At 49.4% G+C, this 20647-nt stretch overlaps 6 protein-coding genes across 6 annotated transcripts; 5 read left to right on the top strand and 1 right to left on the bottom strand.

The window, feature by feature from the left end:
• Positions 1-735: 735 nt before the first annotated feature.
• Positions 736-1638, top strand: CTRU02_203955 (uncharacterized protein; the record flags this gene model as incomplete). The annotated part of the gene is made up of 2 exons (XM_036733668.1): positions 736-973; positions 1043-1638. The coding sequence occupies 2 exons, from the start codon at positions 736-738 to the stop codon at positions 1636-1638; spliced, it is 834 nt and encodes a 277-aa protein (XP_036574583.1).
• A 781-nt stretch (positions 1639-2419) lies between these two features.
• CTRU02_203954 (uncharacterized protein) lies at positions 2420-3142 on the top strand (the record flags this gene model as incomplete). Its single annotated transcript, XM_036733667.1, has 1 exon — positions 2420-3142. One exon carries the CDS (start codon positions 2420-2422, stop codon positions 3140-3142), a length of 723 nt encoding a protein of 240 aa, XP_036574582.1.
• A 3978-nt stretch (positions 3143-7120) lies between these two features.
• On the top strand, positions 7121-9070 carry CTRU02_203953 (carboxylesterase; the record flags this gene model as incomplete). The annotated part of the gene is made up of 5 exons (XM_036733666.1): positions 7121-7279; positions 7328-7435; positions 7539-7894; positions 7960-8695; positions 8789-9070. The coding sequence occupies 5 exons, from the start codon at positions 7121-7123 to the stop codon at positions 9068-9070; spliced, it is 1641 nt and encodes a 546-aa protein (XP_036574581.1).
• A 2024-nt stretch (positions 9071-11094) lies between these two features.
• On the top strand, positions 11095-12772 carry CTRU02_203952 (uncharacterized protein; the record flags this gene model as incomplete). The annotated part of the gene is made up of 4 exons (XM_070204296.1): positions 11095-11169; positions 11243-11874; positions 11931-12217; positions 12270-12772. The coding sequence occupies 4 exons, from the start codon at positions 11095-11097 to the stop codon at positions 12770-12772; spliced, it is 1497 nt and encodes a 498-aa protein (XP_070062059.1).
• A 2614-nt stretch (positions 12773-15386) lies between these two features.
• On the bottom strand, positions 15387-16325 carry CTRU02_203951 (uncharacterized protein; the record flags this gene model as incomplete). The annotated part of the gene is made up of 1 exon (XM_036733664.1): positions 15387-16325. One exon carries the CDS (start codon positions 16323-16325, stop codon positions 15387-15389), a length of 939 nt encoding a protein of 312 aa, XP_036574579.1.
• A 1925-nt stretch (positions 16326-18250) lies between these two features.
• CTRU02_203950 (transposase) lies at positions 18251-19579 on the top strand (the record flags this gene model as incomplete). Its single annotated transcript, XM_070204295.1, has 3 exons — positions 18251-18461; positions 18501-18753; positions 18862-19579. 3 exons carry the CDS (start codon positions 18251-18253, stop codon positions 19577-19579), a joined length of 1182 nt encoding a protein of 393 aa, XP_070062058.1.
• Between the last annotated feature and the right edge of the window lie 1068 nt (positions 19580-20647).

The raw sequence follows: 20647 nt of genomic DNA, 5'->3' as shown, positions 1-20647 counted from the left end.
ATGCCCCGCCATCTCATTCCGACAATGGACCGGTCCGGCCTCAAATCCCGGCTGTAGATCCGGATCGGCGACCGCCTTGAGCACGGGCCTAGACTTTTATCAACAACCAGTCCATGTTCTCTTGAAATTAGTATTCCATCTTTCTATCGATGAGTTGGGTGAAATCCTGACTCTTATAAGACTATTTTTGTGTTTACTTGCAAGACCCCATGAAAACATTTGCCTGGTACTGTGTTCCACACTATGTCTGCGAGTGGCGCCAGACTCGATACCAACCCCATCCTTCCAAGTGCGCCCGAACAATCCATAATTACCTCCCGCAGCAAACAAGGCCCTTGTTATACCTCAAAAGTCTGATATTTTGCCATGAACAGCCGTGCTTAGGTCTTCCTTCAGCTTGTAGAGCGCCCAGACTCTAAGCGCTTCAACTTTCTTTTTGGAGCTGAAACGTACACCATTTTTAATTCTAAAAAGCCAGGGCGTTAGCCAACGGCTGCGATGCAATTCAGCCATCGAATCCTTCGTTCCTGGCACGCCATATATGCCGAACGCGCCGTCGCCGTTCACTAAGTCGAATGACGTTTGGTACGCAACGGAAAGCTTTTAGTCTTGCATGCCCAGCAGGCTGCAGCGAATATGGCAATTGGGGGATGCCTATATATAAAGCATGGTCTTAAGCCGACGCACCCTCTCGCATACGAGCGCTCTTTGGTAGAATTTTCCATAGCCGAAAGGATGCACTTTTTGTTGTATCTGTCTGCTATCTTTGTCTTGACCCAGAATGCCCTCGCCGTGAACCAATTCCGCCGGCCAGCCGCCGAGGGACCTACGGGGGACTACAGCGAAAACCCGGTTTATGAAGTCGGCAAGGACATCACCTTTCTGTGGGATACGGACTTTGACATGATCGACCTGGTCGTCTGGAGTGATGCCTCGGATAAGCTAAAGACATCTCTGTACAAGAGGATCACGAGTAAGTTGCTTCCGTGTTGCTTTTTCCACGTCGATGAGAACCATGGCTGACTTTTCCTCCTAACGTTAGCAAATTTATCTAGTAAAGCCTTCACTTGGAGGCCCAGCTTCGATGGGTTTCCAGCGGAGTCCATGACTCTCGGCGTCTTCTACTTGACCTTCTACCAAGCAGGGACCACCAAACAGGCGGCTCAGTCGCATTATTTCAACATCACTCAGTCGGCAACGGCGGCAGTGGCTTCGAGCTCGGTGGAGCCTTCATCCACAACGCCTACATCAACCAATACCGCAGTTTCAGGCTCTTCAACATCGGCGACACCGGCCTCCTCACCAACTGCCACATCGACTAAAACCGTGTCTCAGAGCGCTAGCGAGGGGCTCGGAGCGGGTGCTGCGGCGGGCATAGCGGTTGGAGCCACCCTGGGCACGATATTGATCGTTTGTGCAGTAGGGATTGTAACATGGAAACGATATCAGGGAAGAAAGCGACTTGGTGTTCAAGACCGCATGTCCCGAGGGAGCCTCGCCTGGGACAATGGCTACCCGGCACAATACTCGAATCCAGCGCAATACGAGCACTCGACGGAATGGAAATCTGCTATGCCAGTAACGCCTGCTGAGCTCAGCAACGATAGACCAGCTGAGCTAGGCACAGGGAGGGGCTAAAGTCATGTTTGTCGGGCAATTGAATTGTTTTTGGGAAATGAGTATCGAGGTGAATGAAGAAAGAGCATTTTCGGAGGATGCATTTATCGGAGGATCCAAGAAACAATTGACACACCTCTTCGGAAAACTTGGAACGCGATAAACTCCGTCTTGTCAAGGGAGCGAGTCCGACAGCCACCGTGTTATTCGGTGGCTTCGGAACCCGTGGTCCTCCGGTGCCGGCGGAATCTAGGGAGCTCGGGATTCCGAGTTCCTGGATGAGGCCAAATGACGCATCTGCATCAGCACACCCACCACTGTTGTAATGAATCCTTGGGACGATTGTCTTGTCAGCGTCGAATATGCACATTTGAAAGCCTTCGGTTACCTATCAGAGTACTTTAGTCAATTGCCTGGTTCCAACCAAATCTGTGGCACCGGACGGACTGTGGAGGGAAAATAGGGAGCGCCGACCCACTCTTCGCCTCAAACAGGGATTGCACGGATCACAATTTGCGATTTTGGGTTGGTTTGTTGGTTGCTTGCTTCTGAGGCCCTTCTCTTCCCAACAACCTCACTCAGTTCCGTCAACGCCTCCTCTTTTCCCCTCCGCACCTGCGTGAGCCCTAACCTTGACGCAAACGCAAATCGAAGGAAGCTTACCTTACGCTTGACTTTGGACTTGCTTGATTCAATAGTGGCATTGACTGCATCGGAACCTTGCCCCTTGCAGACCGTGCCTCCCATCGGAACACTTGTCTCATCGCTATTCATAAACTATCGAGCCACGTTCCCTGACAACATGGCACGACATGCCGAGGTTCCCAGCGACGCAGCTGGAGCTCCTGTTTCCGCCGCTTCGGATGGCGCCCCTCGCAACCGCATCATGGCTCACATGAACGGCGATCATAAGCGCGAACTTTCTTTGTACCTACGACATTACCATGGCCTCAGCCGCGCTGCCGCCTCCTCACCGTGGCTCAAGGACATCAATTTCGAGGGCATGACCATCGCTGCCGGCGGCCTCGGCGGCAAGGAGTTCTTCATCGCTTTCGACCCTCCGCTAAAATCGTGGGCCGACGCACGCCCAGCCGTCGTTGAGATGGCGCACGTCTCGCAGAAAGCCCTGGGCTTCAGCGATATTACTGTGTCCCATTTCGAGGCCGCGTCTGGCGCCGCGCTGGCAACTTTTATCGGCGTTGCCTTCTACTTTTTCTGCTGGTTGACACTTGGATTCGTCCTGCCCGGCACGCCTATCTGGGGCTTCCTGCAGAACGTGTTTCCTGGCGGTGCGTTGTTCTACCGCTGGCTTGTCAAGGCCATCTTCATCCCCGTATTGGGAATCCACGGCGCCGAGTGCTATTTGTTCCATAAGACCAGGCTGGTAAAGCATGGCATCGAGTTTGGCATGGGCCTTTGGTGGACCTGGATCGGCAGCGTTTTCTTCGAGGGGTACCCTGGGTTCCTTAGGTTTGATGCCATCGTTGCGGAGAAGAGGAAGGAAAAGGAGAGCAAGAAACACTAATAGCCCGCTTCCGAGTGAGCTTAATTGGCTCTTTCTCGTCGATGAGACTAGTGACTTTGGGTATTAGTCCTCGCAAAAGAGATCAGAAGGCCTTGAGCAGGATAACGAAGCGGGGCCAGAGGTGTGGCGAGCATCTTGGATTTGTCGAGTTCGCGACCAAGGGAAAGATAGCTATACTGGTCAATATTCCAGACATACTTGACGCCTGAACCTCCGATTTCCAGCATCAGGACTACTATACATCACCCTCTGACGAGACCCCAACGGAGGCCATCAACCGCAAGGAGACTGGGAGGACCAGGTTCAGTGGAAATGGCCTAGAGTTATGGTGTTGAGCCGAGGACATGGCCGTAAGGAGGTTATGGGAATGGAGAGATATGCTGGCGGACTCAGGTCTTTCGTTGCTTGAGGAAATAACACGCTGTTCTTCCCGGATAATGCTGAGCCATAGTCGCCAAACTGTTTTTAGAACAAGACACCGGAATACTAGACTGTCGCCTAGTCTCGTCTGTATCTGAGTGAATGAAGTAACGGCAACGTGCCTCGAAACGCCTAATGCGCAATCGCAGATGATACTTCTTTGAGATTCCCTCGCGCTACCTAGACTCATCTGGTGTAGGAACAACGCAGCTGTACGGCCCCTGTCAGCTGTGGATATCATCACGCTGGCGCTTGCCTGAAAAGGGGACAACACCGAGCTTACCAAGGCTCAAAAACGGTGAGAATGTTTGCTTTACGCAGAAGAAGCATGTCACCAAAGTGTGTATTGGTGTTAGCTGAAGGTAGATGCTGATGGAAGCGACGAACCTCGCCATCGACACCTGCCTGGTGCCGACCAAAAGGGGAAAGCGCTTGCCCATCGATCGCCAACATGTTCTACGCGCTGGGCGACTCCTGCCGAGATTGATCAAGTGCCCATTCTCGCTTCCCACGCCAACAAGAACTTTTTCTCCGACCACCACACACACACCACCAAGGTCGCATTGCATATCGGCATGCCATCACGCTGCAACCGTGGCGATTCGGAAATCTCGAACAATTCGATAGCCTCGGTTACCTCGAGAAATTTTTTTCTTTTATTTGTTTTGTTTTCTTCCCAGGGAGTATATCCTTCGATTATTGGACCCTGCAAGTCGGTGGCGTTGGAAGCTAAAGTCAACAAGCAAGCTGGGCCAAGACGACATCGACGAGCAAAACTCACTTAGTCTCTAGAGCTGTAAAACCAGATATGCCAAGGGAGAAAACCTGCATGTTTTCGCTAGAATATTTTCGCTATTCCCCCCCGAGCTAAACTTGCGAGACGCTAGTAGGTAGGAGTCCTCCCTTCCCCATTGGCTTTTGCCTGGAGAAGAAGACGTTGTGTACATGACTGCATCAGTATTGAAGCCATTGTCTCCTCTGGGCAACGGTTGACACGAAAATGGCCACGCATTACGCCAATCGCTGATAGCCCAATCGCAACCGAAGAGCTATCAGATCTGTGCCTCCAGCGCCGATGTGGACGCCCGTTTATGGCATTGGTCTAGGACCTTCCCGATGCCAAGGTCACAACGGCGGCCAGACAGCGGCTAAGCGATTGAGATCACACTGAATCCTGCATACTAGTTCCAACATCCAGGTCTTAATTAACAAGCCGATCGACATCCTAGCAGATCAACTTGGTGGACCCCCAACTCGATTGGACTAGACCTTGGTAGGGCAAATACAAGCATTCTCAGTTTTTCAGCACGTCTTTCTTTGTTTCATAGTTTGCAGACATTCTTTTTGACATGTTCAGCAGCTGGGATACTCCCAACGATTGGTATGTGGTCGTTATCGCCAACGCAGCTGACGTTGCCGAGACAGAAAACCTCGAGAAGCAAACATGACTCAGCACTATTGGTTTCCTGGACCGCATACGGATTTTCTTGACTGCCACGCCCATACCAACAGTTATGTAAATTCTGTTTAGCCACCGTGGCCATGCATAGTTACTTCGCACTACCAAAAGTCTACTTCATAGTCCGTCGGCAATGGAGATCACGAACTTATCCTACAGCAATCCACGTCTGCGGGGCAACACTATCGGGTAGATTGACATCACCAAGCAGCCAGAATGCTCAAGCTTCATACCAAGCGGGGCTTTCCGTCTTCGCTGGCAAAACACGGTTGGTCAGTCCCTGGTGTTATTCATTTATCGTTTATAACTTCCCTAAATAGCTTGCAGGCGTAGCTTGAGAGACTCGCCTAGCGTGGCCTGTAGCGCACCCGGGCACGTTCAGCTGCAACGTTGTGCCCGCTAACTTTGGCGACCCCTCGATCCAAACATCATCCAATTTGTGACAATGTCGATTTAGCGCGAGCCAACGGAGCATATCCGGCCAGGCCAAAGTTACCAGAAGAAGTGGAAGGACTAGCGTTGTATTTCTGACTTCCATCAGACTTTGGTATGAACGCGTGGTGCCCATCCTTGGGCTGCAGGCCGATCTCCTTGATGAACTAATCATTTCTATCCAAATGGTCTAAAGCCTTCCGAGTGGCTCGCATCCATCCCATCTGTTAGGTGGTCGGCCCTGCCCTGCCTTTCGTCTGCTCTTGTGGTAAAGTCAATCTGTTGGACATCAGCTTTTTTTGTTATTTTTTGTTTTAATTATATTATTAATCATTGGTGCCTGGGGTGCTGGGTTGGAGCGAGCAAGCCTGCGCTCGGTTTTCCCCCTGCAAGGACCATTGCCGTATTCGTCTTTCCGTCCAATGCTGGACCTCATACTTTACTGGGCAATCCGGCATTGATAATTGAAAAGCATAACCGCTTCAATGCTGGCGGGGTTATGTTGGTAACTCTCTACCTAAATCAACAGGCGCCAGTTTGCTATGCAAGGATTACACCCATCGCGGAACCGGCATCCTCGGTAGGCTTAGCTACGGAATACCGATGAGATCATTCCCCGCTGTTAAATGTGGTGTCGGCAGCCATTCTACCTCGCGATACACCCCATGTTGGGAATGGCCTGGAAGCCGTTGGGAACAGTAATGGAATGAATATATAGCAGCCAACCACAGGCTGTTGGCCATTTGCCGAGAGAACCAAAGTAGAATAGAGCTGGCCCAGGAAAGCGGCACAAAATGGCCAGCATTTCCAGTGCCGCGCCGGCGCACGACCCCGCTCAACGCTAGTTGTCTTTGCCCGCACTGCTCACCGGGTTCACCGCTGTTAGGACCCCTATGCAGGGCGATGGAGTTGACGTACTGCACAGGCGATTGTCAATTGAGCACTTGATTCAGATCACGCCCTAAAAGGGAATCTCGAGATGCATTCCAACGCACCGCTGTTACTTTGCAATATCGATTCGTTAGCCGCACGTGGCTGGAGAAAAGAAAAATTTTGCCCATTGTGGGTTTATAGGTTGGATTGTGTCAAGAGCTCAGAGGGGCAAACATAAAGACAAGGCTCCCCAATCCGGACACTCTTGCGAACTTTATCCACAACCCGTCCTCCCCCGGAAATTTTCTCTGAGGCTCTATGAGGAATCCTACGAACCGCCCTGTCATCCGCACCTCTTGTCGCAAGCAACGTTCGTAAGGAATGGGTCCCCTGCAACAAACAGGTGGGTGACCGGTACGGGACCCGCCTTGCCTCATCACATCCACCTGAGCGCGGGCTAGTTATCTGGGGTATCCATCAAGACAATGGGACGATTGTGGGAGGCACCTGGATTCCTCGGGGACAAACGCTAGCGAATACTCGGAGAAAACATGTTAGCGATGGTTCAGGAAATAGAGACGGTCGCCTCGGCAAACGTGTCCCGCCGTAGTATCGGCAAGCCTCGTTGACATATTAAAGCCCGGGCCCGATCATCGTCGTTGACATTTGTGAAGTCACCACGGCCCTCCTCTTAATCTCAGCTTCTTATAGCTCGGAGGTTCCTTCAGTTCCACACCTCCGGCCCCGGTCTTTGTCATACCGTCAACTTGGTTGAAGCTCGATCAAAATCCATCATGAGAGCCCAAAACACCATCAACAGCGTCCTGAAGGTCGTGGCCGTCGCCTCCAGTCTCGCAGCAGCGACCCCGGTTCTTCCACGATGGACTGTCGGGGAGGCAGTTGAAACCAGCAGCGGGCCCGTTGAGGGACATGCTGCCTCCGGCGCAGACCAGGTCAGCACAGCTTCGTCTGCTTCCATGGCTCTCGACTGACCTGATTAGGTGTCCGAGTATCTGGGTATTCCTTATGCGCAGCCTCCTGTCGGTAACTTGCGCTTCCAGCCTCCTGCCAAGTATACTGGCTCTTCGACCATCAACGGGTCATCATTTGTAAGTTACATCATCATACACCATGTGCTCCTTAGCCCTCTTTAGCGGGCTCACTGGTCTGTGTACCGTTGCCAGCGCATAAGACTAAGATAGCTTTAACTAGGGTCATCAATGTATGCAGCCGTCTTCTGGCGGTGTCAGCCTCGACGCGATCAAGAAGCTTGGGGTTCCAGCTTCAGCTGCTGTGATTCTACAGGCCGTCACTGATACTGGCTCTCAGAGCGAGGATTGCTTAACTCTGAATGTGTGGACAAAGCCTCAAACTGGTGATGCCAAGAAGGCTGTGCTGGTCTGGATTCACGGTGGCGCCTTCACAACTGGTAAATTAGCTCCGTCTCAAGGTTTTTTTTCCCTCCGCCGCAGTACAAAAACTGACTCATTTACAGGGAGCAGTAGGACCCAGGCTTATAACGGAAAGTTCATCGCAGACTTGAATGACGTTGTGGTGGTGTCAATGAAGTAAGTTTGTCGCGGAGTTTGATGTTCGGGCAAAACCCCAATGCTAACTCGGTGCAACCCGATAGCTATCGTCTCAACGTGTTCGGCTTTCCTGGAAACCCCGCCACCGCCCCAAATCTGGGACTTCTTGATATTCGTCTGGCTCTGGAATGGGTTCGTGATAATGTTGCCAAGTTTGGAGGCGACACCGAGCGCATCACCATTTTTGGACAGTCTGCGGGTGGTTCGCTTGTCGACTACTATTCGTACGCGTACGAGTCGGACCCAATTGCCAACGGTTTCATCCCCATGAGTGGCGTCGCCAACGCGTTCGGTATCTTCACCAACGAGACTGTGAACTCCAAGTGGTTCAAGATTTCGTCTGCCCTTGGCTGCGGAGACAGCAAGTCCGATGCCAAGGCCGTGACTGAGTGCATGCTTACGAAGACGGCGCAAGACATCATCTCAAACGGCCTGGACCCGAAGGATTCTGGGCTTGGTTCGTCTGGTGGACTGGCTTTCGCACCAGTGGTCGATAATGCTCTTGTTTTCGCCGACTACAGTGGACGTCCATCGGCTGCCGGTGGCTACCTGGTCGGTAACCTGGAGAACGAGGCGGGTCTGTTCAAGCTCGGCGCTCCCGATAACAACGAGACTTACTGGCTCGGATTCAACAACATAGCTTTCACCTGCCCGACCGGAAGGAGAGCGGCACGAGCCGCTGCTGCTGGTCACCCAACCTGGAGATACAGATACTTTGGAGACTTCCCCAACATTGCCATCACTACGACGCCGCCCAGTGGGGCATGGCATGCATCCGAGGTTCGTTCCGCTTTCTTTTTTTTCTTCTTCATTTCCATGTCCATCATCCGCTATTTACTTTTGAGATGAGACATTTCCGCTGACATGGTTTAGCTCCCTGTTCTTTTCGGTACCGTGCCTGAGGCTGCCATCAAGAATACGCCTCAGGAGGTAGCCATTGGCAAGTATCTGCGAGGTGCGTGGGCTGCTTTCGCCAAGGATACCAAAGCTGGCCTCCTCGACTACAACTGTCACGGGCCATGGCCTCAGTACAAACCCAACGACGAGAACACTTTGAACCGCATTGGGTTCCAGAACGAGACAGGTAGCAACCTGGCTCCTGGTGGCTCGTACGATGGACTGTGTGCGATGCTTGGAGTGCCCACCAACAACTGAGGTTGTTGCCGCACCAAGCAAACATTTTTTTCTTCGTACATAATTACTATAATTTTAACTCCATATATATTTTACATATATATAATATGACTAGACTTTGTCATGCTTCAAATCATCGATATGGTATTTCCTTATCTTGATCCCTTTTGGTCTGTCTCGAGTCTGATTGGTTCTGTTCTATTCTGCTCAATCCAGCACGTCATCGGACGGAGGTTATTGAAATTTGCCGTCCGCAACAAACCCGAGCGAAGCGGCGCCCCTGACTAAATGAAATAAGATCGTGTTACTTCCCTGCTCGTCTTTTCTCGCTTCGCTTTCGGCTGTTTCAAATTTCAGAGGGGCCCTCGAATTGAGATCATCAGCGGCCAGGGGATAGGGAATTTCCCACGTGCAAGCGAGAAGCGAGGTCCCTGAAAAGAGCAGGTGGACTGGCAACCGCTAAGCGCTAACCAGTAGCTGGTGTTCAGTGCTGGGAAAGGTACGTATAGCAGGAAAATACACTGATTCCTCAGGACGGAAAGAGCTCAAAGATTGGCAGTGCACGCCCCAAACTCTAATTGGACTTCTCTTTTTGGTAGGACGACTTCCTTTCGACGTCAACATGCCTTTTACTTCTCGCAGCAGAAGAACAAATGACGATTCTTTGGTCGCCCGTAATTCGAAAAGAACCATCGCCAGATGTCGTAGGCACCGGTGGCTTTCACAGAAGCGGCCACGTCGCCATCATAACCGCATAAACTCCCCAGCCTGCTTGAATTGCTGCAACAGTGCGTCGACCTGCTGCATATATTTCCCGCAGGGCGGTCTGTCGCTGCCGCCACTAACCACGACCGTCAACGTCTTTTCCCACTCTCGACTCAGTCAGTTTAACGGTTCACTTGCGTATGCTTCCGTATGCTTCCGCCGTACCGGCTGTCTGCGAAGGGGTTAGCACTTGCATCACTCCGCAGAACCCATCAACGAAGATCTTCCTCTCGGCGTTGGCGCCCCTGTCCCTCCTCGACGTGGCAAGCTGAGGTCCATAGCTTTGACCGGAAACTGCCATATATGAGCCTCCTGATTAAGAAGCCATTGGAACGCTGCTTACGTCCGGCGACGCCCGATACATAGCGTCTTGTCTGGCTTACCAGATTGAGAACCGTTTCGCTTCCCTGGCCATGAGTTCTACCTACCATTAGTCTCAATTGCGGCATTCCGTTGGATGATAAGGTACTTACACTTTGCACAGCATTAGATTTGAACCCCTCGCATCTACTCAATTGAATTGACGTCGGCATCAATCGAAGCTCTTTCAGCTATGCTCCATATTCACAGTCTGTCAAGCCCGCCATTTTATATGCCGCCAGGATCCATCATGGGCGATGCCGCTGGCAAGTCCATGCCACTAGATAACTCCTCATGTGTCTGAATGTCCCACGAACTGTCATGCAGACGCATCTGCGCGACATTGCGCACTCCACCGTCTAGTTGGCATGACGGACAGCTGCCCCCCAGATCTGATCACCATCCCTCCTTGATGAACCTGGGGCGTCCAATGGGCGTATTATAGACGTTTTTAATACCCGTCATTGGATTGCGAAATGAGGCGAACTTGCTGAGACAGCGCTCTCCTCCTCTCGATCCTCCTCAAATAGTTGTTCGCAAGTGCGTGCAGGATGAAGGTCAGATCAGGCTCCGGAGTATAAAGTTCGTTTGTTGCCTGACAACCTGGTATGGTTTTTGTTCAACATCAACGCAATAAACTGACTACGCAAATTCGCAACCTCACTTTTCGCTCCTCACTTTAAATCTTCATTTTAGCCAGCACATCTTGATATCAAGAATTACATCAACATGTCCCAACCGCATCTCTAGCGTGCACTTGGAAAAGAATGCTCGCAATCCGACCTTCGCATCCCCCCAATCGGTTTAAGTCTACCTGTCGTCCACCTTCCAGCAACCCATTCTCTTTCCTCGACTCACTCTACCTGAAACTCCGGCTCAAGGCTAACTCCTACGGCCGGTCGGGCAACTGTTCATTGGACATGCCTAAGAAACACCAAGACCGCTCTCCCAAACCACACAAGTCCTCCGACACTCGCGCCAATTCAACTCTTGCAGTGAGACAAACCTCAGTAGACCCTCCTTTTTCTCAAGTGTTGATTATGTGTGCTTAGCTAATGTACGATATAGGGAACTTCTACCAACGGATCCACCCGATCGCGTACCCAAGATCGTGGGGGAGCAAGTGAGGCTCGCACAGCCTCTGACAGGTTGACACCTACGCTATGGACGACCCAGATCTTTCCCACTTACACTTATTGTAGATCAACGCCTACGAGTCTAGAATCACGACAGACTCTGGCCTCCCCTTCGGCCTCGGCACGCGGCCGATCCAATAAAACCCTCCCAGCCACAAAGTACATTGACAGTTATTTGGAGTACCGCAAAGCATTGTTCATCAAGATCTTTATGGCGAAGGTTGAAGAATGGTTTGACGAGAACGTCTGTACCCTTGAAGAGGCGAACGACAACGACGGGCAAACTCCGAGTGGTTCCAGGTCTTCAGGGAACAGAGGCATGAAGAGACCTGCCAGTTCAGGCAAACTGAACCCAGGATCCAAGAGACATCATCGAGACGACGACCCAGAGGACCAAAAGTCCGATAACGAGGAAGAAGAGGATCGCGACCGCGGGCAGAAGCGTGCCAAAACGGCCAATGACAAAAGGAAGTTCGCATGCCCTTTCTTCAAGTACGATCAAGCCCGATACAAAGACCAACGAACCTGTTGCGGTCCAGGCTGGCATGAGATACATCGTCTGAAGTTAGCATTTCTATCCCTAATCAACAATAGTGTTGTATATAACTAACATGCATCAGGGAGCATCTGTATCGCCAACATCGTCTTTTCACATGCAGCCGATGTCTTGAACACTTTAAGAACCAGAAGCAGCTCGAGGCTCATCAGAGAGCCACGGTTCCATGTAAATTGCGGGAAGCGGGTTCCCGTGCAAAAGACCCTGGAGCGGGTATGAGTGCTGAGACGGAGAAGCAAGTGAAATCCCGCAAGTCAGGCAAGCAACATGAAGACAACGTTAGTAAGTGGTACGAGCTGTACCACATCCTTTTCCCCGGCAGAATTGCCAAGGAAGACCTCCCGAGTCCTTGTAAGTCTATCAAGATGCCCCGAATAGGCGCCCATTGCTGATCTTAGGTCAGGGTACGACACTCCAGGTAGCTCTAATGGCAAGAAAGGGCTTTCAGCCGACGAAGACTTGCGGCGTCAGTATGAGCACTTTTTGCGACGCGAAGTGCCCATCATGATTCGACAACAGCTTGAAGCGTGCATCGATGAGGAGTTTGGGAATGTGTCGTCGGCGGTGCATGGCCGGCTCTCGAGTTGGATTCAGTCCTCGGCTGAAAAGTGTGCCCATATTTTCAAATACATTCCAACGCCCACCGAAGCTGCGACACAGCCACACCCAGACATAGAGCGTGCTGTTATGCGCGGTACATCACCGGTGGCCGAGCCCTTTGTCAATCTTGGTGAGACCGTCGTGGCCTGGCCGTTTCCCGACCCAGAGCTAGACCTGAGCAACATTAGCTTTGATCTAGATCCAAACGGCTTGTCACAATCGCTGTTCGAACAGTATGAACCGGAGATTGACTCAGCTTACGAGTCGGGGAGCCTTGGAGGCTCCTCCAGTACCTGGAGATATTGAAGCCTCGGCATTCAACGAATCTCCGAATACGTTATCATGTCTTGGACGGTCACGTCTCAACGTTAGCCTTCGAAGGAAGGCATCGGTAATATTTTAACATCTCCTAAATCTCCGCTCCTTTAAGCCCGACTCCTCTCTTTTGCGTTTATGTCGTGTGTCCGAGTAATCAACCAGCGTGTCGTTCGCTATGCAGGCTGGATGGAAGGAAGGTGATCTGGACGAAACGAGTTGGTAATCATTGGTTCAAAATCCTATTTTTTCTAGGTTCAGATCATTACCTGTGTCTCTTTAGTGTGGAACATATTGTATTTCTTATTCGTCTTTTCTTAGTTGTACGTTATCTGGATCCTTGGACCTTCTTTGTGTGGTTAAGCAAGTTCATTGCTTGTTCTCGACTTTTTCAGGAAACTTTACTAGCTATTTCGAATTATCTGGACAGATTTTGACACGAGGGATTCATCCAGTCAGATCAAAATTGTATACATGAAACCCTTTGTAGTCTATTTATCATACGGTCTTTTCTAAGTCCTCCCAATACACTCGTTCAAAACATCACATGCTCTCCGGGATGCCTGTCTTTCGCCTTTCATCGAGTTGACATGTCGCGAAAACGGAATTATCAGCAATAAGTGGCCAAATCTATACGATAACCTACACGGCCGCAGGCTGGTTCGACGGCAGCCTGGAAACAGTTCCGGAACGAATACTTTCCATCTGGCTGTCAACTCATCCCGGGGTCAGAGGACCCTCCTATCTGCCGGCACGATGCCGAGACCGCATCCCCACAAGTTAGAAAACGACATCGAGTCTGTAGAACCTTCCGAGATCAACCACGGTCATGCGGATGTCTCCGGTTGCTGCAGGGTTTGCGTTGGCATCGTGGAAAAAGTCAACATGTACCGATCGCCATGGCGAGCGGGGGACGTGGGCGTGGACGTGGACTGGGGGTTTTTTGTTGATGTTGATTTGCGTACGGCGCGGTCTACTGACTATTGGAAGGATGCCAAGACTGCAACTTTTTTTTTTTGGAGTACGCGATCGGCGGGTTTTAGTTGATCTTCGGTTGGATCTTGAACTTTGGCATCTTCGTTGCATTCTGGTACACCCCTGGGCTAGGGCGAGTCGGCATGATATCGGGCTTAGCTTTCAACCGATGTTGTTCAGCTCTCATTGGTCCTCATGTTTATGTGATGTGATTGATATGTTGGTTGAGACGACTTGCAAACGTGAGCTGGTGTTTTGGTAGAAGATGCCGTCGAAACTCTCCATCATTATCATGGGATTTCCAAATAGATGCCATCCGCCAAGACAAAGACTCTTCAACATTGAGTATCCTCGGTCTTTGCGGGCTTGACACAGTAGACTAACTGTCTTAACTGGCAGCTTAATACCGATTATTTTCCCGTTCCGTGAGGCATGCAAGTGAACATGCCAAGATGGTTATTTTTGGACGCGCTTCTTTCTCAATGGAGGTAAACAGAGAAGACTATTGGGGAAAAGGGACAAGCCCCAGAAAATAACAGTCCTACGGAGAAAGCCGTAGCCTTTTTGACTTCAGAGTTGACAAAACTAAACGGTCCATTGGATGCGGCCAAAGGGGCCCCGGAAGCTGTCAACCCATATTCTTTTGATTACGATCGGCGGCGTCCCGACTGCACGGGTTCGCAGGGGATCTCCCGTTCAGCGGGGAAGCCAGGTTCGTGAGTAACTTGCATTCATCTATTTTTTTTCCCCCCCTCCAGGGTCTCGGGACGCGATAAGAAGAAAAAAAGAAAATTCGTCATCTACTAATTTAAACTTGGCGATCTTGATCGAGTTTTGTTGTTGACCGTGTCGAAGCCGGAAATCCCGAGACATGGGACTGACTGAGCACTTTTTTTTTTTTTTTTTTTTTTTTTTTTGCGGACGTTGATGATTATTACCGAATGTCTACTTCGTGAGTCCTGTGACAACCTCCTTGATACAGTTGTGGAACTAGTTTGAGTTCGCAGTTGTGGTCTTCTCGATTCAGAGGTGAGCCGTCGTCACTGGTTCACCAACCCCCCGATCTCGAGGCACTATCGCTGACACCGGGAGACCCCTGCAACTGTATCATCTTGACAGTATACGGCGATTGGTCCAAGGTGATCTCAATCTTTCAGTAGACGCGCACGGGGCAAACTGAGTCATGGGCCTCTTTTCGCGCTTGACTAGTGCAGGATTTGCCAAGGAGAGGGGTACTGAACTCTGCCATATCACACATCCGCTTCGCCCCTGGCAGACGAGCTGAGCTGAGTTGACCTGGTAGCTGAGCTTTCCGCGCCGTCAAGATTATAGCGGGGGTTGTTCAGGGCCATGCCAAGCCGAGACATGGTTGCGTTTGGAGGCTCTTCAACGAGCTATACCATGTTATGGCTCAAGTGTAGTTTCCTTATCAACGTGCTAATTGTTCCTTCCTAGTAGCTGGCTTTCTTTGCCTATTATTGAAGGAGAATTGCTAGGTTCCTGGTTTCAGAGAGCCATCCCAGCTAGACTGATGAGTTCGTGGTATCTGTCAATCTCGGGTGATACTGGGTTCCGCTGTTGTGAACCTGCCAAGGAATCTAGACAACTCAACTCGCCCCCTTGCCTTTTGTTAGCTGTAAACCAGCTTGAAGGGCTCTGGGGCTAACCCACTTGTGAACTCGTCTGGTTGAAGTAAAACCTTACTAAAAAGAAGCGCAACCTCTTCGTCTATTTGTCGGGGACAAAGGCTTAGAAACATGAACGCCATCGGGACATGGAAACGGCGATTCGGAAAGCTCTTTGCGAGGGCTATGGCCCTGGAAACGTCGGAGTCCAACATTCGCCGCGACGAGGATCGGAGTTCCGCTCGCAGCACGAGTACGGCCCCGCACCATGTTGCCGGGAGATCACGGTACCAGATAGCGGGATTTAGACGGACGAGTCCCCTATCACGGAGCTCTTTTAAAGAGACACTAGAGCAGAACTCTGGATTCAGAGGTAATCTCCCCTGCGAAAGAGTTTCACCAAAGTACGCATTGGTGCTTCGCCAGCCGTACAGTCTCTGAAGACCGTCCACGTCTGAAGGAATCGTCGAGTAGCTTTTGAAAGCGTCAATGGCTTCGAGGTCGCGGATGAACGCGCCTTTTGGAAACTGAGTCGTATCGACGACTAACAATGACAAGTCTTCCAAGCTTCCCTTCATGTAGAACCGGTACACGGCGTAGTGTAATGCAAACAGGAGAGAGCTGGTCCACGAAACTAGGTTGGAGTCGAACTTGTGCATGCAGAGGAGGTGATCTTCAAGTTTTTGTGCAATAAGGCTCGGGGAGAAGTCTTTGTCGTATGCAAACAAGTCTTTGCAATTTTCACTGGGGTTGTTGAGCCACGCTCGTGAGCACACTTCCTTCGTGCTGGTGGTACCCGCGCTCCACGGGCCGGTCACCCTGAACAGGAACCGAGGGATATCATCGATGCACGGCGTAAGTACATCGCGGTGTGGGAATGCCGACAGTGGGATCTTCCCTGGTTCAAACAGAATTGGTTTATCCTCTATTTCTCTTGAAGCCATCGTCAGCGAAAGAGGCTGAAGTTGCCAGAGAGAAAATTGAGGGGGCTCGTATCTTAGAGTTTGGGACTATGAAGCCCCAGCCGCATGAACGAACTAGTGAACAAGGTTTCGGACAGCAGTAAGCGCTGGCCTGTGCTTCTCAGCTCGGGCGTTCTGAAAAGGAATATTGAGTTGTTTTGTTGTTGTGCTAGATTCTGGGTTTCTCCTTGTCAAGCGGTGCAAAAGTAGACGTGCTTCTTCATTAGGTAGGCAATTAATCTAACAGAGTTGTTGACTAGTTCCCGATATTGCCGCCTGTTGAGCTTCAGCTGACGGCAGCAGCTAACATGAACTATCGCCCTGTTTGGCAACAGCTATTCGGTAATCGTGCACCCATTAAGTTCAGCCTACTAAATGTAAGGATTCTGGATTTACCAATTGGTTAGTGTTCTGTGTAGAAAGTCCTGTATGCTTTTCCTGTGTACATTTTTGTATTCATTTGAGTTGCGTTAAGCCATACTTGGTTTATAATAACACCTTGGATTTCTCATAGTTCCTGGCGAGAAATTTGTCTGCAGTTATGCCTTTTTTCATTTTTGGGTAATATAGTCAAAAATGATAACAAATGTCTGCATCTGCGGGGCATGTTTAGCCCCTATCGTAGATCCGCGCAGCCATTGCAATAGCCCCTAAACTACAATCCGTTCTGATGTGGCTCAACAATACGATGAGTTATATCGATTGGCTCGATGTTGAGGCATGAACGATGATCGAAACGCTAAGGGCTGTTTCGCATGATGTGTTATTGATTGCAGATGCACGACAACTTCACACGAGGACGCGAGGCGCATTCTCCGTTATCAGGAGAATACTAGTTTGTTTTGCGTCTCTCTTGATACACTCAACTCCATTCTCAGAAACATCACCGTTACTAAAGTCGGCGCAGTGCAGTTTGCACTAAATGGGTCAACCACTTATCCCAAAAGAACTCTGATGTAAAACAAAACTAAACCCCTTTCTGCGTGTCAGTTTCGTCCTACTGTTCAGCAGTATCTACGATCTCTACTTTCGTTGCTGCGCGGATCGTATACCTTCCTGCAGACCAGTTTCCGGATATCGTCGGTTACCCCTGTTTGAGGAAGCGATAAACGTGTCAAATATGAACAAATGCCAACCGCACAAAACGCGGGGTTCTACAAGCTTATACAGCTGATCAAACCTTACGTGAATCATCCTATGGACTCAAGACACACGGGAGGTGGGCGTCTTACCATCAATCGGGATGGGATATCTTTCGTCGTTGTGCCAGACCGACTCATGAGGAATCAATCGCTGAGGCAGTGCTCCGGATTTCCGTCCGACGGGAATGTGACTGTCAGGAAGCGATCCGCGTACGGCGCCGGGGCCCACTTTCGGTATTAGTGGGGCAGGGAGTAAAAAGGAGATATTAGGGTTATAAGCGCGGGCGCCGCGAGTCGGCAGCGTACAAGCTAGGCATAAGAAGGGGAGTCGAGGGATGTAAGAGGGGGGGTAGATTTTAGCGTTAGCACCTACCTAGACCTACCTTAGTAATATAGTCTTATCGTCCTTACTTTGTCTATTCTACTATTAATAGTCTGAAATCTTAAACCCTAAGGGAGATAGACTATTAAGCGATATAGTAACTAATACTTAATAAGTTAACTACGATAACGTACATGATAAGCGAGTGAGACAGACAAGCGAGTGAGACAGTAAACCGCGACCGTCGCACCTTGACGCGACCGGCACCTTTTCCTCTACAATAAATCATGGAATCAGCTAGTATTGAAAGAAGGTTACAAATTGCCCTTCAAGCAATGAGAAATGACCCAAAACTTAGTGCTCGGGCCGCAGGTGCACTCTATACAGTCAGTCACGCAACATTAAGCCGGCGACTAAAGGGAATAGTCTCACGACGCGACAGCATGCCTAATTCACGGAATTTATCAGATTTAGAAGAGAAGACAATAGTTGAGTATATTCTCGACCTAGATGCGCGATCATTTCCTCCCCGGCTGAGTGGTGTGGAAGAAATGGCCAATCGACTTCTCGCAGAGCGCGACGCGCCTCCAGTTGGGAAGCGCTGGGCTTCTAATTTCGTCAAGCGACAACCACAGCTTAGGACGCGTTTCTTTCGCAAGTATGACTATAAGAGAGCTTAATGCGAAGATCCAGAGGTGATTCGTGGCTGGTTTTCGCTTGTGAAGAATACAATTGCGAAGTATGGTATTGCTGATGCTGATATCTACAACTTTGATGAGACCGGCTTTATGATGGGCGTTATTGCTTCTGGAATGGTTGTTACAAGTGCTGAAAGGCGTTCAAATACGAAGATGACACAGCCTGGCAATAGGGAATGGGTTACAGTTATCCAGGCTATTAATTCCCAAGGGGAGAGCATCCCGCCATACATCATCGTTGCAGGCCAGTATCACCTCTCAAGCTGGTATACAGAAACCTCTCTTCCGGGCGATTAGGCTATTGCAACGTCTGAAAATGGATGGACAACAAACGAGAGAGGTATTGACTGGATCAGACACTTCGACATTTATACAAAACCACGTACGTCTGGGAAATATCGCCTCCTCGTTGTTGATGGTCATGAAAGTCACTACTCCGCAGCCTTCGAGCTCTTTTGTCAAGAAAACAACATTATTACACTGTGCATGCCGGCTCACTCGTCTCATCTACTTCAACCCTTAGATGTTGGTTGTTTTCAGCCGTTAAAGAATGCCTACGGTCGGCAAATTGAGAATAAGATGCAGCGAGGCACAACCCATATCTCGAAGGAAGATTTCTTTGCAGCATTTCACGAAGCTTTTAAGCAGTCTTTTACGAGGAAAAATATCCAGGGAGGTTTCCGAGGAGCTGGACTTGTCCCTTTGAATGCAGAAAGTGTTCTCTCAAAGCTGGATGTAAAGTTCCGAACGCCAACGCCTGAGGAGGGGGTCCCTCAGACACCAGACCCTTGGATCTCTAGGACGCCGAGCAACCCAAGCGAAGCAAGATCACAGTCTACTTTTATTAAGAGTCGAATCTCACGCCACCGAAGCAGCTCTCCAGCATCAATTTATAGTGCTGTGAGTAAGCTAGCCAGAGGGACAGAAGGACTAGGGCATCGGGTAGCATTACTAGAGTCAGAGGTTCAAATCCTTCGAGAGGAGGATGCAATATTAAGTCGGCGTCGAAGGGCTAAGAAAACACGTTTACAGAAAGGAGGAAGTCTTACTATATCTACTGGAGAGGATATATAGTCGCAAAGAGAGGCAGACACGCAACTACAAGAGGAAACGCGACGGAGTAGTGGTCGCAAAGTGAGGTCTGAGACGACTTATCGTCGGTGTGGCGTATGCGGGAATACAGGCCACAACGCGAGAACATATCAATTTATTAAGGAAACATCCGAAGAACAGGAATCCGAGTAGTATTAATCAATCTAAGATTTCTTGTTATAGATTTCGATATTATTGTCGCGAAGGTCTGGTTTACTGTCTCACTCGCTTGTCTGTCTCACTCGCTTATCATGTACGTTAGCGTTTTATTAAAATAGCAAACGTAAACCTAACTACTTACGTCTAACGTAAGGTTCGGATAACTTGATAATAGCTAGGCTACGCCTTCGCGTATACGAATAGCGAGCAAGCGGCTAGCCTTCTTAGAGTAATAAGAGAGGGAACTCGAGGAGGAACTCGCTGTCGCAAGGCAGGAGGCGCGGATCCGAAGCAAACTAGCTAAGCTAGCACGCCTCCGAGGCAGCGACAAAGGAGATTCCGCGCCGTCGAGACAAGGCCCCTTGCTAGCAAAGGAGCTAGGGACTTAACCCGGACTTATACTACCGCTAGCTAGCTTTATAAGTAAATAGCTAGAAAGTATTATAAGTAATAATACTTTATAACTATATTAGCTTTTAGTATTACTAACCTTAGAATATTATAGAAAAGCTTACTAAGAATTATAAACCTTTTTATTTAATTACTATATATATTTCGACTTATAAGTAACTTAGATATTAAGTAATAGTAATAAAGTAGTATTTATAATAAGTTATTTTAAAAGCTAAGTAAAAATAGTATAGATATACTATTTTAAAGAGAAATAGTAAAACCTTTTTTTCTAAGTCTTATTAATTATATAGAAAAAGTTTAAAGATTATCTTAAAGTAAAAGTAATAAACTTAAGTAGCTATTCTATCGATACTATATTATAGCTTAACTAAAGCTATTAATAACTAGACTAGATAATCGATTAATTTATAACTATTTATAATGCTTTTAAACTTAAACTATTATATATACTTTTAAAAGAATAATAAGTTTCTTCTT

The sequence above is a fragment of the Colletotrichum truncatum genome, assembly GCF_014235925.2.
Source record: "Colletotrichum truncatum strain CMES1059 chromosome Unknown Contig_0002, whole genome shotgun sequence".
Classification (NCBI taxonomy): domain Eukaryota; kingdom Fungi; phylum Ascomycota; class Sordariomycetes; order Glomerellales; family Glomerellaceae; genus Colletotrichum; species Colletotrichum truncatum.
This window is presented reverse-complemented; position numbering and strand designations above follow the sequence as displayed.